This window comes from Phaenicophaeus curvirostris, chromosome 17 (assembly GCF_032191515.1).
Source record: "Phaenicophaeus curvirostris isolate KB17595 chromosome 17, BPBGC_Pcur_1.0, whole genome shotgun sequence".
NCBI classification, from domain to species: Eukaryota; Metazoa; Chordata; class Aves; order Cuculiformes; family Cuculidae; genus Phaenicophaeus; species Phaenicophaeus curvirostris.
This window is the reverse complement of record NC_091408.1, coordinates 1,034,750-1,051,769: the sequence shown is the minus strand read 5'-3', so window position 1 is coordinate 1,051,769 and position 17,020 is coordinate 1,034,750. Positions and strand designations below refer to the sequence as shown.

Genomic DNA, 17,020 nt, shown 5'->3' with positions numbered 1-17,020 from the left:
GTTGACTGTAACAGCCTCGTATGCTGTGTGACAGGCAGCACGCTTAGCTCTGCAAGGAGCCTGGGAATCTTTCTGAACATTCGTTATTCGCCCCAGAATGTTTCACTAAGAAATCCCAGTGGGCAACAGTTGAAAATGCTTGACGGTGTAAAACCCCTTCTGCCCGGCTCCTTGGTACCGTGGCACTGGGGAGCCCCTGCTGGAGCTCACCTCCTCCAGGCGGTGCTGGGTGAGACGTTCCTCAGACTTTTGTTGGTTGTTATTGGTTTACAGATAGAGAAGATATACGGAACAAAAAAGTTAACAATGAACCAACTGAAAAAAAACCCGAAGCAAAACACCTGGTGAAATGAGACTCTTAAAGGAGGAAACAGCGAAATAGAAACTTGCCACTTCTTAATGGTCTGGAATAGTGCTTCACCCTCCTCCTCTTCCATCCTAAATAACTGAAAGACCCGCTCTAGAGAATTAGCGGTTGCACCTAGGGTAATGGTTCTTTTTTCTCAGAGCTGATTTGCTGGACTGAAAGTATTCCTTATAAGTATTTCTTTTTAAAAGGACAAATGTTAGGTCATCCTGTTGACTCTGGGCATGTTTCAAGTTCCCTGTAATTGCCCCGTCAGTCTTTCCCATCCATCCTTAGTTGCCAAAATGCATAAAGTCGCATTATTTTTTTCTGTATTGCCCAAATTCATCTTAAAAAGCAGTCAATGGCAGCTGTTTGCTGTCTCTGAGTAGTAAAACATTAAGAAAATATCATCTTTTACCTCTAATCAGCCAGAAGACTTGAATAGAGTCCCAAATATGGCACAGTGTAAAAATGATTAGTGCGAAGGCCTTTGATATTGTCTGAAGCAGGAACGCGGGTGTTGTTGTGCCAGCTGGCGGCATGGCCGAGGTGGAGCCGGGAGCTGTGCTGATGGGTGCAGGGGAGCAACGCCAGGTTAGTTCTGACGTGAGCGTTTACACCCTGTTTGTGAGCACCGAGGAAATAGTTCTATCCACCTTTTGCCACAACAGCGCTGGATTTGGGGCGTCTCTAACTTCTCTGCTGTATCCAGAACGTGGAAGTGCCGTGCTGTTGCTGGTTCCCACAGGCTCAGGGGATGCCACTCCCGCTCCACTGAGCCTCTGTTTTTTACTTTAGGCAACTCAGTTGGGATTTTGTTGCTTGGAGGCACCATAGGTTTATCAGCCTACATATGCCAGTCGTGCAAGATTCCCTCTGCTCGTGATGGATGAGGCAGCCGAGTTGCTGTGGTGGGGGAGTCTGCTGGGAGATTTGGTGGTGATTAAGGAATTGCTGATTGAGAGGGAACATAAGGAACTTTGGGAACTGGGCAGAATCAAAGGTAATCTGTGCTGAAAACCATATCCTTTTAAACTCTGAAGAGACAGATTTGTTTTCTTCTTTTCAGTTGGTAATGGGCCTTTACCGAATGTTTCTGTACTACAGCAATAACGAATCAGTCGCTGTTCCCGTTACTGATCGCTTAAAACAAGCTTGTTTGGAAAGCACTTTGAGATCTAGTAACGAATATTATAACTCTTATTTACCTGTTATTATAATTTAAAGGTATCTGTGATCTTGTTGCTTTTTATGGTACCGTGACTGCTCGTTATAACAGCAGAGAGGTATTAATAAGCAAACAAACCCCTTTCCCTGCTTGTGGCTTGGAGGCACCGATTGTGCAGAGCTTGTGTGTGACGTAAGCTCCAGTCTAGTGAGCATCCAGTCTCTGGGCTATTAACTTTAAACATTTTACTGTATATTTAAGTCCAGGTACAACAACTTCTTAATCTGCATCAATCAATGACATTATGAATGAAAGAGCAGCCCAGTGCAGTAGAGGGGGCAGGAGCTCGGCTGTTAGCAGTGACTAAGTGAGCAGGTCAGAAAGAAACCGATTTGCGTGGAAACAGAGAAAGTGAATATTCATTTCAGCTCCGTGTTTAAAGCATAAATCCGCGTTACGCAGTCAGAAGATTAAAGGTTAATGGATTTTTGAAGTGGTAGTGCCAAAACTGCATTGTTAATAAGTGAAGTGTGGGTTGTAAGAGGCGATGAAGGCATTGGTTATTTTAATGTGGTAATTATTAATCATAGAATCACTAGGTTGGAAAAGACCTTTGAGATAGGAGTCCAGCCATCCCCGCCCACGCCTCAGCCGTCCCTGAGCCCCGAATCCCCCCGTCCTCTAAGCCCTCCAGGGCCGGGGACTCCACCGCCTCCCTGGCAGCCTTGGAAAAGACCCTTCAGATCCTCAAATCCAGCGTTAAACCCAGCCCTGCCCAGCCCGCTAGCCCAGCTCCCTCAGCACCGCAGCCTCACGGCTTTAAACCCCTCCGGGATGGCGGCTCCAGCCGAGACCCCTCTCGGTTAGACGCTTTTTGTAACCCGCGCCCTCAAGGCCCCGCGGTGCCGGTTGGGGCCGCTTCCTCTCGTTCTACTGCGTGTCCCGGGGGAGAAGCGCCCGGTGCCCCCTCTCAGGGAGCCCCCTCTCCCTGCAGCCCCCTCTCAGGGAGCCCCCTCGGCCCCTCTCAGGGAGCCCCTCGGCCCCAGCCCCCCGCGCGTTAGGGGCGGGCGGGGCCGCTCCGTGATCCACGCGGGCTCGTCCCGCCCGGTGATCCCGGCGCTGGCGGCGGGGCCGGGGCCGCGGGGGTTAACGCGGGGCGGCGGGAGGAGGAAGGGAGGGAGGCGGGGGGACCCGGGGCGGCGCCGCTCGGAGCGCAGGGAGAGCCGAGCGCCCGGGGATGGTGAGCGGGGAGAGAGCGGGGATGGGGTGGGATGAGGGGGGGGGGGGGGGGGGAGAGGTGTGCGGGGTCGGGGAAGATGCTCGGGGCTGAGATGAGCAGGGCTGGGGGGGGAGGAGGTGCGTGGGGTCACAGAAGATGCTCAGGGATGCGATGAGCGGGGCAGGCGGGGGATGCAGGGATGAGATGAGCAGGGAAGGAGATGAGCAGGGTCACGGAAGGTGCTCGGGGGTGAGATGAGCAGCGCTAGGGGGCAGGGAGATGTGCGGGGATGAAATGAGATGAGCAGGGATGGAGGAAGAGATGTGTGGGGTCGGGGAAGATGCGCAGGGGGCGGGCAGGGGATGTGGGGGATGAGAGAGAATCATAGAATCACCAGGGTGGAAAAGACCCACCGGATCATCAAGTCCAACCATTCCTATCAACGCTGAGATGAACAGGACTAGGAGGAGGGAGATGTATGGGGTCAGGGAAGATGCTCGGGGATGAAATGAGCAGGGCTAGGGGGAAAGGAGATGCATGGGGTCATAGAAGATGCGCTGGGGATGAGATACACGGGGCTGGAGGGATGCGCAGGGGATGAGGTGCATGAAGGATGAGATGCCTGCTCTGGCGTTCCTGACCAGGGAGCCCCCTGGGCTCGCTCGCAGGGGAGCTGGGAGAAGTTTGGCAGGGGGAGCGAAAGGTTGAGGGGGTTTGCTGCCTTCTGTCTGCCCCACTCAGGGTTTCTCGGTCTCCTCCACTGTCGTAGTGGGGTGAATTGTGCAGCACCCTCATTACACTCTGTGTCGAGAAGAGGAGGGATGGTGGGTCTATCAGAGCTGCGTCTGGCCTGGAGCAGCGCGGCTGTGACCCTGGCGTGCGACAGCTGGGCTGCCGCTGGAGATTCCCCTCGTGCCGTGACCCCACAGAAGAGCCTCTCGTTCAGCAGCTCTTTTCCCTGAGCTGCTCTGCTGTAGCAGTTGCTGCTTCATTCAGTTAGAGAGGGAGGGTAAGCGGATTCCCACGTAATTAGCGATTTGTCGAAGCCCCGCAGCTCTGTCTGGACACACGCTGATCGTTTCGGAGCGGTGGCTCCGTTCAGCGGGTCGCGGTGCTGGGTGTGAGGCCGGCACCATGCGCTGTTGGCGGCGCTCCTGGGGCACCTCCGTGTTTCTGGCTTTTCAGTTCACTGCAGCTTGTGTTTATTTGTGCACAGGCAGGTTCCTGTATGTGCTGTGGGTACCTTGCAGGAGGCAGGTCTAGGAATTAAAGCATGTGCTATGGAAGTTAGCGTTACCCAGGGGGCTGCAGGATGTGTCTTTTTTACTGGAGCATATTCAGGTTGACATCTTGGATACCCAGATCCCATTTTGGTTGTTTTCAATAGGAGGTCTTTTGTGTGGTTTTGGTATCTTTATCAGAGTCTGGAGTACTCTAAATATTGAGGCCTTCCTCCCTCACTAATTACTCTGGCTGTTCTCAGACAAATAATCCCTCTCTCCCAGTATCCGTGGAATCGAGCACCAGCAGGCTGCACCGTGTCTTCAGCCGAGCCGCCTGAGTCACTGCTGGCCGTGTGCGATGCCGAGCTGCTGTAGTCTTGCTGCTGGCTGGATGCTGACGATCCCCTGTGTACGCTGTGATTTACGTTACTGTAAACAGGGTAATGCAATTACAGCTTTTCTGCAGCGTCTCCTTCCTCTGGTGCTACCAAAGCTCAGCCAACTTCAGCTGGCATGCAGGCAGGCTGCTGCCGAAATGTTTGCTTGAATTAGACGTGGCCACTAACTCTTAGAATTAGATTTAGTGCTACTTCTGGTTGGTTGCTTTTGAACCCTGTATTGCTGAGGAAGCCTGGGAGTCTCTGAAAGCAGGATGGTATTAGGTGTTAAAACAACCCCCATGCCTTCCCAAAGAGAAAAAGGGAAAATACTCAAATAACAGAGCTAACTAAATCTCTTTTGTTGCGCGAATTCAGAGGAGAAAAGATGAGGTTAGCTGTGGGGTGTATAACAGTGAGAGATGTTTTTGCCTTTTATAGCAGTCAGGGCTCAGTCAGGGCCCCCACGTGCCAGGCAGAGAAGGGGAATGTTCTACAGATGCTGCTGTAGGGGCAGGAGAAGGGTTAATGAAATGAATTGGCTGTCAGCTCCTAATAATTTGAAGATCTTAATTGGTGAGGATGAGATCTGCAAACTCACGTAGAGCTTTAGTTGTCTGAGAGGAGTCTCTCTCCTCCAGGGCTTGACTCCTTTCTCCCTCTGCAGATGTCTTTTGCTGCTCCGCAGCTGCTAATAAGGGGGTGTTTGTTTCTTATTACCTGTTTCAAATAAGCTGCTTCCTGCCCTCAGCTTCAGCTGCCAAACAGTGTGAAATCCAGGGTGCGTTCTCCTGTCATCCCTAAGCCAGTGTGGAACCTCCGACAGAACTGTGACCTTCAAATACCAATGAAATCCTGGGTTAGCAAACACAGATCTTTAGGAAACTGGTGTTAAAGAAAAGGAACCCTAGGCAGATCTTACAGGATTCAGATTTGAGATTAGAAGGCTTTTCCAGTAGCTCCTGCTGTCATCTCCCTCTCTCAGAACACTAGAGGAGTTTCAGTTCTGCTCTCTGCTGCTTTTATTCTTCTCAACGTTGACAGGAGATCCAGGTATTTCTCGGTGCTTCCAGGCTGTGTGAACACACTGCAGTGCCAGGTAGAGACGGAACGTGTAATTCTTGTTGTGTTCAAAAAGGCTTTTGGAGTTTGATGGCTAACAGTGAACAGCTGAGTATGATTTTCTCCAGTACCGTGTTCCTGGTGAAGGAGGGTGTTAACGTTTTCTCCTGGTTGGCAGCACTTGTTTATGTTCCTGCTATTAAAATTACTGGCAGTTGTTCATTATATTCTGATACGCGGCTCTCTTAATTTGTGTAAAGAACTTCACAGCCTGGTCAGTGGGGTTCATTAGCTTTTTCCTTAATCCGATCTGTTCCTAAATAAGCTGCAAGGCCTGTGTCTGTTTTGCAGGCTCTCTCCTGCTGTGTTCCCTGGGTTTTCCCTCGGTGATGCCTGCCTGAGGCGCTCAGCTGCGTTCCCTCTGGAGCCCAGCAGCTGTGTCACGGCCTGGATGGGGTTGCACCTTCCAAACAGGCTTTAGGAGAACGGCCTGTCACTCCTTCTCGCCTTCTTCCCTTCCTTTCCCTCGCAGCCACGGTGTAGGATGGACTCTGTATTTCTTTTTTTTTTTTTAAAATAATCTAGATGGCCATTTCCCTTTAAAGAGAAACGCTGTGACTCTTGTGTTGACATCCTTGTGAGATCACATGGTGCATGGGAACCATCGGAGTGAAAACTCCTCCGGCCTCCTGACCCAGTGAGAAAAACCCTCACGATGCTGCCTGGCGAGCGGCCAAACCCCATGTTTTGCGAAGGCGATCTGGAGCCCTTGGTTTCTGTTTCACTCATTCCACCTGAGCTGGTAACTCATCGTCTTAACGAGGCATTTCTGGTTTTATGATCGCTTACGCCGTGAGGAAATGACTCCCGTTCTCTGCCTGGTGCGTGTGCTCCCCCAGAACGGCCTCTCCAGGTGGGTCTGCCTGGCGGGTTCTGCTCGTGGTGTTAAAGCCAATTGTGTATCGAGTCAGCTGTAAAAGGGGGCTTTAGAAACTGAAAACCTGAAACTTAAGACTCTGCAAATACGTTGTATTTTGAAGACAGAAATAAGAAATGAAAGTTATCTGTTGTGGGTGTTTATCAGCGTAGGATAATTGCAGCATGTGGCGCTTTTTCCATGCTGCTCTCGCTGAAATCCTGCTGCAGGATTCCCCAGCTCCTCCACTAAACATTCCTGCTGTGTTTTCGCTTCCAAGTGTGTGGGTATTTGAAAAAGCGGACAGACACAGACAGTATTTACCTCGCAGACCAGGAATTGTAACCCTGCTTGGCTCTGACTTACCCAGAGGTAGTTGCTGCAGTTTTTCCTTATTTCTGTTCCCCTTTCCAGGCTGATAAAAAGTAATTTATTTATTATTATACTGTTTTTCTGTTGCTGCTGTAAGACATGAACAAGGCTAACAGCAGGCAAGGGCAGCGCTCTTAAATTCTCTGGAAGAGTTTGTAGGAGTTCTCTGGAGCTGCCAAGTTCCTCGCAGAAGGCAAGGGCTGCTCTTTTTCCCTTGAGACGCATGTCCCTGCAGCTAATAATTTTAATATTCTGAATACAGCTGCTTTCATTTCTTAATACTTTGGCACTGCTCGCATTCCTGTTGACAGAGGTGGAATTGTTTCACTCCATCCTGAACAGCAGCGTGGACAAGGTGAGGAGTTGAGGGAGAAAAGTAGTAGAATCGTCTGTAGAAAAGAAGAAAAGCTGCGGTCAGGTGACGGCAAAATAATGAGAGATAAGGAGCGTGTTCTGATTGGGTGAGAAAAGGTGGGTTAGTAATGTGCTATGGGGGGAGGAGGCAGCGGCTTTGATGGTTGCACCAGGACCTGGCAGGAAGTCACTAGTGGAACAAGCACACGCCAAGCTGAAACCAAACCAGAGCGATGCTCACAGGAAGGAGCACAGAGAGCCAGGGATCTGGGCTGGACTTTGTTAGCTGAAAAGAGTGAGGTTTGAATCCTGTGTGCTGAAACCCTTCAGCTTGAACCACGTTCCTTTTCTTTTCAGGCCCCTGGTGCAAGATCTTAGGTTGACCTAGATAACTGGGAAGAGAGGGCAGGAGCAAAGGCAGTCGTGCTGCAGCATGTGGTGCTTAACCCTCTGCTGAAACAGACTGAAAAATAAATATGTTTAGGAAAATGTGAGCTTTCCAGGAATTATGAGATTGTGTTTGGTTCAACTTCTGCTTTTAAAGTATTATATACTTTCTTGCATTGTTATCCAATGCCTTCCCCTTGGGTTGTTAGTGTTGTCTTGTTTTATAACAATCTTTAAATAATATTTAAATGCGATGTTATTTTTTAGTAAAGGCTCTTAATAGGATGTTACTGAGACTGGCAAATGTTGGTTGAAGAAGTGTTTGGCTTTACTTTGGTCACTTGAAGGCAGCAGTGGATTTTAGTTTGTTGTGTTTGTGTGCAGCTTGTGCTTCTGTGACCCTTGGGAAACAAGAAAAGGGAAAAAAAGAGGGAATCGAGTCATAAGTGACTGGAGGTCTTTGTTTGTAGCAGTAGCTGTTTTATGCGTTTGCTTGTAGATGCAAATCAGATCATCTGAACTGTGGCTGTCATTTCTCCATTTCGTTAGGAAGAGAAATCATGGAGCGCTGAGAGTGAAGTTTGATCTTTGCTTAGGAAATGGCTTTCTCTGCAGGGTCAGCAGCAGCCCCGGAGCAGCTCGGGTTTTGCTGAGAACCATCAGCCCTTCCTCCTCGGAGAGGCATTCCTAAACCCCAGGGAATCCCCTTCCGTAAAGGTCTGGAGTAAACAGCGTGGAGGAATAATAAGCACTTCCTTCCTTTCTATTTTCAGTGATGGAATTAGAGAGCATCCACTGCTGCTGTGGCTGCGCTGACGCAGCCTGCCTGCTCCTCTGCTCCTCACGGCCCTCCCTGAGTCGCGGTTCTGCCAGGGGAGCTTGTGCAGAAAGATTCAAGCTGGAAGGGATTTACAAAGTGTCACCAGGAATATGGAATACTGACTTCGTTATCCGGTTTCATGTTTAATGTAAATTCAATATTCAGTTATCTGCAGGATTTTCATGTGTCCCCAGCTGCATTTTCCTAGCAGCACGGCTCGGGTTTGCTTTCCCTGCCCCCATCTCTTCCAGGGTTTGTTTAGTCAGGAAGGCATGGAGAGCAGCTTGGTGGTTTGGACCTTGAGAGGCATTTTGGAGCTGTTAGAAGCATCTCACTCCTTCCTCTAGTTTTGTGTAAACAGCTTCTCTGCCTGTTGCCACGGGGAGGAGAACCTTCTGGCTGCAGGAGCAGTGGGCAGCAGGCAGAGCGGAGCATTGGATGTCAAATCCTTTGGTGGCCGGAGCCAGAGACGTTGTGTCAGGTGGCGCGAGTGACAGTGAGCAGTAACGAAACCTTGCACGGAACTGCAAATGTTTGTCGCGAGGATCCGTGCTCCTCTGTGTGTGTGTGTGCTGCAAAGGGAGGTGCTGTGCCAACCAAACTGAATTTTTAGATGATGATACGATAACTTCAATGTTGGTGGAACTGATTAACTCCTCCCCAGTTATTTCATTATGAGCTTTGCATTTGTATCTTTCTAAAGGTTTGTTTAAAAAGCTGAGTGCTAGGCTATTTCTTTAAAAACAGCTGCAGTATGTGTTCTGTATTCAGAAACCTCCCTGAAGGTTATTGGTGCTTAGGAGGGAAAAAATTCCTGCCTGACGGGCTTGGTTAAACTCTTTGGGAGAGGCTGGAATGAGACTGTCGAGCCTGTGACTCTTGTTGCAGTCAGAATTCAACATCACTCGTGGAATAAATTCTGATAAACTCACTTTAACATCACTGGCTTGCATATTGCCTTACAAAATGTGAGTGGGAGGAATGAGGATTGCTGTGACTCCCCATAGCAGGTTTTGTTTTGCTCTTGGCTGGAGGCTGCATGTGAGCCAGGCACGTTTGTAACACAGGACAGTGATCGTATTTATTACTATTCTGCATTTGTAAAACTGCAGGTTAACATGTGAACAGAGAGTGACTTTCCTCTTAAAACTAGACCTTCTTTTGTAATTACGATGATAAAGTAAACTTAAACACCTCTAATGAGAGTTTTAATGATGCTCTTCCTTTGTCCCCTGTTGCAGAACACCAGGAGAGCAGCATTCCCCAAACGTGCCGCTTTGGTTCTAGATGGACTCTGTCCCTCTCGCGCTTTCTGGCTGCAAGGAGCATGTTCTATCACTGCAAAAGGTTTTGTGCATTGCTGTAGTTTCCGGGGTAGCATTGCAATGTACCCATGGGACATGGGAGAAGGAGCTGCAAAGTCGTTTTCCACTGATTCCAGTTGCGGTGTCTGAAAGCTCCCTCCAAGTGATCTGCTGAATTCAAGTGAAGGGGGAGATAATGCTGCAAAGGACCAGAGGCGTCTGCACTGACTGTCTTCCCTATCTGCAGCACGCATCTCAGTTGACCATCAGCTGTTTAGTGTCGTTGCACTAGCCGAGTAGGTTGGTGCAGCATTGGCGCCGTGGTGAGGCCTTCGGTTGGTTTAGGATTTGGCAGCAGCCCAGTTTACACATGTGCAGAGAAGCGAAGAATACCAGCTCCAGCACGTGCGGGTTTCTTCTGCAGCCTGAAAGGGAAGTCGTTGTGTAGTTTGGGGGAAGAAAGCTGCAGTGTTGAAATGAGGTTCGTGCTGCATTACAGAACTGTTACCTGCATGATCTATAGGTGCTCGAGTGCTGTGGAGCTGCAGGAGCTGATAAGATCGGTGCCACCGAGGTGCTTCTGCTGTGGACGTGGGTGGCTGCGGACAGAGGAAGCAGCGGTTGTGCTGTGGGGGTCGGTCAGGGTGTGGGTTTAGGTGCTTTCTGGAAAAGGGAAGCTACAAAAAAAGTTTCAAAGAAAGCTTCAGGGAGCAAAGAGGACAAGTGGCTTTATCTGTGATCCCTAGGGAGTAAGAGAGAGCATGGGGAAAAGCAGGAGGAAGAAAGTTTGGCAGAACAGCCTGTGCATTAAATCCAGTTTGAAGTCACTGGTTCCTATTTAAAACCACTGATGTTTGTGTTGTTTTTTTCCCAAGTTCCGTCATACTGTACGGAGCAGAACTGCTGATTCTCCGCAGATGAGCATGGGGAGGCTCTGGTGGACGGGCTGGTTACGTATCTGCCTCTGCTGTGCCCAGATGCCATGTGTGATTCTGGTCATCGTTTTCTGTGCTTCCACCTTGCATTAACTTCTGAAGAATTTTGCTCATGCTGAATGTAAAGCTAAAACTATCAAAGCAAGACCTTTAAACAAGGATAAGAGAGTAAATATTTGCGTATCCTGCTCTCTGAACAGGTTTGGAAAGCAAAATTGATTTTCAGCCAGGGACTGCTGTCAGTGAGACCGTTCATCCCTGCACTGTCACAGAAGGGTGGGCATGGCCAGAGGATTCCTGTCGTGGAGAGCTGCTACTGGAAAAGTGTCAGGACTGGATAAAGCACAAGGGAAGGGTTTTGCTCTGATGGAACAGCAGGTTTTGTGAATGGTCCTGGCATGAGTTACGTACTAGCATCAAGCACAGTGATATTCACGTTGCATTTTTTCAGACTGGGTGGATTTGAGTGGTGACAGCATCCACGTTAAACTCTTGAAACCCATCTCCTTAGACATTGCAAAATCTGAGCTGAATAACAATAGTTGCATTATATATTCTGTCTCCAGCCTTGCTTCAAAGATTCCCTTGTCCCAGGAATTTAATTAGAAGGCTCAGGTTATGTGCATGACTACATGAATTTGCCGCTGGAACGTGGATACAGCTGAGGAACCGTCTTCTTCCTGTCAGGCTGGTTAGTGCCATGGTGAGCACTGATGGAACCCAGGCAGTAACCAAGTTCCTAAGACATCCTAAGCAGATTAATTGAAGATAGAAGCTTGCTGTGGCTGTACAAAGGTAGCAGCTTTCAGGGCAGGAAAACTTACTTGAAGTTACTCCTTGGTTTTGGTGGTAGCTGAGCTTTGGAGGAGGTTTAAGAGAAGTGCACAGTATGATTTTGGCTTTGCTTGCTTTTCTCGGGGGTGATTCAGAAGTGTGTTTAGAAGGTGGCTTCTGCAAGCTGCCTGCTTTTGCTGCTGATGGGAATTGGTTGACTTTCAATCCAGCTCTCCCTGTCTGCAGGACTGCAGCGTTTGTCTATCCCATATTCCACCTCCAGCCCTCAATGAAATTCACTTTGCAGTGGAATCCGAGGCAAGTTTTAACATTTCTGCCCCTTTCAGTTCAGAGGTTTCCTCTTTTCCTTTCTCTGCAGGGAATCTGGCGCATCCCCGTGGATGAGATCGACCGCCCAGGCAGTTTTGCATCTCATATGAACCGCTCTATCGTCCTGCTGCTCAATGTGCTGTCCCAGCTGAAGGATTACAACACCTTGCTCAAAGTCTCCTCTATGCTGCAGAGGACCCCTGATCAGGGAAAGTACGAGATCCTTGTTTTAACTCATTACTTTGTAAAGCTTTGCATGAGTTTTGTTCACTATGTAACTCTTGTTTTAAGACATGCTTAGGAAAAAAGTCTTTGGACAGATTTCCTTGGGAATGCAGTGGGACGATGGTTACGATTCCATAACAGAGTCTAGAATTTCTCTGTGTTTCTCTGGACACCCAGAGCAACCACACAGGTTTTCTGTCACGCGGGAGGATTCCTGGTGGAACGGAGCATTCGTTCTGTGCCCGTCCGCTGGCCTCTTGCGTAAGAGGGAGGTCACGGCCCAGGCATCCTGCCTTCCTGTAATCCCTGATGGACTGAACAATGGTTAATGTGCCTGCTGGCAGCTGATGCTATTTAAAAAGCTTATCCTATTCAGGGGTGATCTAATTTTAATTGTATTAACCTTATTTAAGAAAGAAGAAGCCATGTAATGAGAGCTATATAGAGAGTCCCTTCAATGGGAACACCAAAATAAACAGCTAAGGGGAACGTGGAAGCAGCTGAGGTAAAATGCTCACCGAGCAGGGAATGTTGGAATTGGGCTTTGCAAATGCTTAAGGAATCGAAGGGGATGACTGGTGGCGATAAATCAGAGGCGCTGCAGGTTTCTCCCTGTGTTTGTGAGTGGGAGCGTGTGTGAATTTGCATGGATCGTGGCATGTCTGGGAATATGTCACCACATGTTCAGCAAACTTAAAGCCAAAAATACTTGGACTTTTAGCGTATCAGAAGCACTGGACCATAGAAGGTTTAAATTCTGTCCTGAGCAAGTCCACAGTTGTACTAAAAATATTCTGTTATTTATAAGTCTAGACTGAATTTGATGTGGTGGGTCAGGCAGTGCCAACCGTGGGGAACTTAGAAATGCAGATATTCCGGGTGTGTCTGTTCTGTGCCTGGATCAACCCTGGTCTGGAAAACAGGGCAGATTTAGGTGAACGTTAGTTACTACTGAACTAATGAGGGATCAGGGTTTTGTATCTTTTGTCTGAAAAGCAGATAGTAACATTACCAGTTTAACCTGAAAATGCTGTAGAGAGAGAAAATCTGTGCATTAAAAACATCAGCTTTTTGACTGAAATGGTGCCCTCCAAAATTATTTACTTGATTTTTTTAGCCCTCTCGTTAAAACCAGCCAGTTCTGAAATAGAAATTCAGTTCTCCGTCAAACTCAGTTAGGTAGGATTGATGCCTGAAAATGTTTTCCTTGAAAGTGGGCTAAAGCGATGTGTCTGAATACAGTGAGGTTAGTGTTCTACTGAATTAAATGAATCTGTAGAGGGAATAAGTTTTACACGAACAATTATTTTTTTATAATACAAAATAGGAAAAAAGATATTATCACACCAGTGGTTCAGCTGTGAACCCCCAGAGTCAAAGGCAGCTGATGTGACCAACAAGAAAGGATTTGCCGTTGTCCTTAATCTCACGTGCACGTGAGCATCACCCGTCAGTTCAGGACAGCTTTGTGTGCCTGACACTGGTGTTTGAGGGCCACGGAAGGCTTACTGTAAGAGAGCTGTAGTTCTGGTGGTCTGCTTTGCTCTGGGTTTAGTGTGGGGTTGGTTTTCCCTTTCTTCCCTCTGTAGATAGTGCTGTCTTCTGTGAGGGTTTGCTTGCTTTCTTCTGACTTGTTTGAAAATTGTGTTGGGTTCTTTGGGGGGATGATGTTTTGGGGTTTTGTTGATGTCCTGGTTCTTGCTTTCGAGGCCCCATAACCTTTGGGCAGTTGGCTGATTTCTGGTCTCTCCTGGGGCGCAGGAAGTACTTGCGTGATGCAGATCGCCAGGTTCTGGCCCAACAAGCCTTCGTGCTGACAGTGAAGGTGTTGGAGGACACTCTGAACGATCTGACCCAGGTAAGGGGGCAGCACCTTCAGTTTGTGTTGATTTAGTAATTAGGTTTTTCTAGGTTCAGTTCGCTCGTTCCTTAGATCTCCAGAGGCTGAAGGGCCACATTATTATCACTTATTTCTCATACCTTTTGTTTCTGTGCAACTACACAGAAAACTATTGCAGCGTTTTGAAATCCAGTAACAAACTCTGTTGTGAAGGGTGGGTTGCAGTGAGGTTTGTTCCCCTGAGATTCAAACGATGGCTGTTACGTGTAGTGTAGGAACTCAGTGTGGGCTTGGGAAATTTCCTTTTAAAATGAACTAAGATTCTTGCAAAATAAACCCAGCCAACTAGATATGACCTGCCTGGCCACTTGTAACTGCCAGTCTGTGACAGCACCACACCTGCTATTGCATTTAATTGTGATTTAGATTGACTTTTTACAAGCCATTTAGAGCCTGTTCAGTTCCCTGTTAGGGTAACTGGAAATTGGGAGTTTGTTTGGTAAACACATTCCAGGAAGAGTTTGTCCCTGAGGATTTTCCAAGTTAACAAAGTACAGGGTTACCAAATGAAATGAAAACATCCTTAAGTACACTGGAACTCTGTGTATGAAATAGTTTGTCCGTAAATCCAGGTGAAAGAATTGTATCATTAGCTATTTTCAACAGAGGTGATGCACTGAGGTTTCCTACCTTTGGGCCTGCATCAAAGTAAAGGTACAAAACCTAAAACCTAGAGCAGAGTTTAGCGTCCTTCTTGATCTAATAGCAAGAAGAAAGTTACGTAAGAGGAACCAAAAGGTAGGTTCTTAAATTTGAGGTTGATCTGCAGTTGCAAAATGAAACGGGTTAGTGGGGGGAAGATCCCACTGCAGCTTCAGTTCAGTGTGTGCTGTTGATTTCTCTGTAGTGTTTTTACTGATTAAAATACTTTAGGCTTGTGGCTGGCTTAATTAATAATACTCAAGATCAAACAAGAATGGCCATGGAAGAAATGCATTTTCCTCAGCAGAGGCAGTAATGTGAAGGTACTCACTGTCAGCAGTTGTGGTAGTCAGAGCTGTGCTCAAACACTGTCAGAGTTCGGTGGTAACTGAAAAGAATGACTTCTTTCGTTAAGGTTTCGGAAGATCAGAGTTCCAAGTCTTCTAACCTTGCGTCAGGAAAGATGACAACAGATGTCTCCAACAAAACTAGCGCTGAAGAGGGGAAGGATGTCCTTCCCAAAAAGCCGGTTTTATCAGATGGAGTAGCACATAGTACTGAAAATGGAGTAAAGGAGGTGGCCCAGGGACAGAGTCCCAATGCCATGGATGTGCTGGAACAAGAGGACAAGAATGACAAGGAAATTAAAGAGCTCTCTAGGCCTGGCTCAGTTGAGCTTATGGATCTTGACGGATATTCCAATGATCCTGAAAAAGTTGATCCTTCATGTAAACGCAGTGAGCCAGACCGTCTTCAGGCTGGCAGGAACTCAAAGGAGAGAGCTGCCGAGAGCCGGACTCCTGAACTTTCTTTGGAAGAGCTAAGTATCAGCTCAAAACATCATCAGCCGGCAACTAAAGGAATAGTTGCAGCTGTACCTACAGAAGAACCTGTCCAGAGATCGAGCAGAAAGAGGAAATTACTTGAGGATGTGGAGTCTGGGAAAACACTTTTGCTGGATGCTTATCGAGTGTGGCAGCAAGGTCAGAAAGTTATGGCCTATGACCTGGGTAAAATTGAGAAGATCATGTCCGAAACGTACATGCTTATTAAACAGGTGAAGTATTTTATCATTAATTGTAATTTCTCTCTGTGACCTCAGACATGATCACAGAATAACAAAACTCAGCAAAACAAGCAGATAAATTGGCCCTGTATCTGTTCAGAAGTTGGGGAGATGAATGCCTCCCAAAGAACCACTCTTGACAAGAGCACTACTCGGGGGGAAGGAAAGTAAAACCCTTTGTGTTTTGGAACTAAATTTCTGAAATCAATTCAGAGCTCTGAGACTGATTATGTGGGGTTTGTGCATGTTAATTGTTAGTTTTAATTGAGAGACTTTTATGTCTTTGAATGTATACTGAATAACTTAAGATCGCTGTTCTGCAGTAGAAGTGCTGCTTCTCCCTCTTAGTCCCATGCTCTGCTTCCCCATTTCATCTAAATTCAATTAGACTTATAGATGAGCTAAGTAATTATGACTTCATTAGTTGTGATTCTGTATTCAGGTGGATGAAGAAGCAGCACTTGAACAGGCAGTCAAGTTTTGCCAGGTTCATATGGGAGCATCAGCACAGAAACAGGTAAGCTCTGTAAGTCCCTGGCCACTTGTTACTACTTTATTACCTGTTTTTACTTTTAGCTTTTATTACTTAGTCTGTACAGTCAAGTCTGTCGCAGTTTGCAACCATTAGCAGTGTGTCTGCTTTCCTTGTGCACTGTCACCCAAGAGAAAGGGAGCTGCATTTGTGTCAGGAACTCATTGTTTGGTCAGGGTCACTGCTGCTCTTAGTGCCAGGCTCAAAAGTTAGTTTGTGTGCCCAGAAACTTTTGGGAAACCCCAGACAATCTTCAAATTAAAATATTTACGACACACAACACCTTTACTTGTGATTGTTGCCATTACACAGTGTCTCTTCAAGCCAAGATCACCTTCACGCTACGTCCTTCCTGAAGCAGTGTTAGTTTTGGTTGTTGTGGTGCACGCCAGCCTCTGTTTCGCCCTGTGCTGTGTGGGAACTTGGAGTCTTGAGTATGCATAAAGGTTCCCAGTTGTTAATCCTGAGAAAAAAAATTGGTCTAACAGTGTGTCTGGTTAAATCGTGCACTTGTACCGTGCATCTCCTGCAGAGCAACAGGAGGGGATGGGAGAGGACGGGGAGTTTTGCTTTATTAGATTTTCCTGGAAGTAACTTTGTCCGATTTGTGCCCTTCCAAAGTCAGTAATGTTTTTGCTTTGAACTATAGAGATGGACAGAGATGTCAGGGGAGCTGTTCTAGCAGCAGAGTTCCTTTGCTCATAGTCAGGTATTTAAGGTTTTCATTTTTTTTAATAAAACACTCTTGGCTCAGCACATTATTCCTCTTTTTTTTGTTTATCTTGGGGAAAAGAACTAGGTGTCATCACAGTGTGATTTAGAGCTTCAAAATAAAAAGAATTTGCCAAAAAGCTTCTTGAAAAAGTAATGTTACTGGTTGCTTTTTGGATGTATTCACCTTCCTAAGAGCTACTCAGCAAACCCAGATATATCAGCCAAGTCCCTCGCTGGACTTTTGTGAAGGTTCTGTGTACGCGGTTGCTGTGACAGCTCCTCCAGCTAAGCCAGCAGTTACTCAGGTGTGTGGCAAAACAAGAGAATGGGGAGAAGCCTGTGCACACACTG

At 47.4% G+C, this 17,020-nt stretch overlaps 1 protein-coding gene across 6 annotated transcripts in view; it reads left to right on the top strand.

Moving 5' to 3' along the window:
• Window positions 1-17,020, top strand: part of CABIN1 (calcineurin binding protein 1) — an 83,037-nt gene that overhangs the window by 44,610 nt on the left and 21,407 nt on the right. For all 6 annotated transcript variants that reach the window (XM_069871390.1, XM_069871385.1, XM_069871387.1 and 3 more), the window contains 4 exons: window positions 11,640-11,803; window positions 13,577-13,673; window positions 14,773-15,414; window positions 15,866-15,940. In XM_069871390.1, coding sequence (XP_069727491.1) covers window positions 11,640-11,803; window positions 13,577-13,673; window positions 14,773-15,414; window positions 15,866-15,940 — 978 coding nt within the window. The remainder of the gene's footprint in view (window positions 1-11,639; window positions 11,804-13,576; window positions 13,674-14,772; window positions 15,415-15,865; window positions 15,941-17,020) is intronic.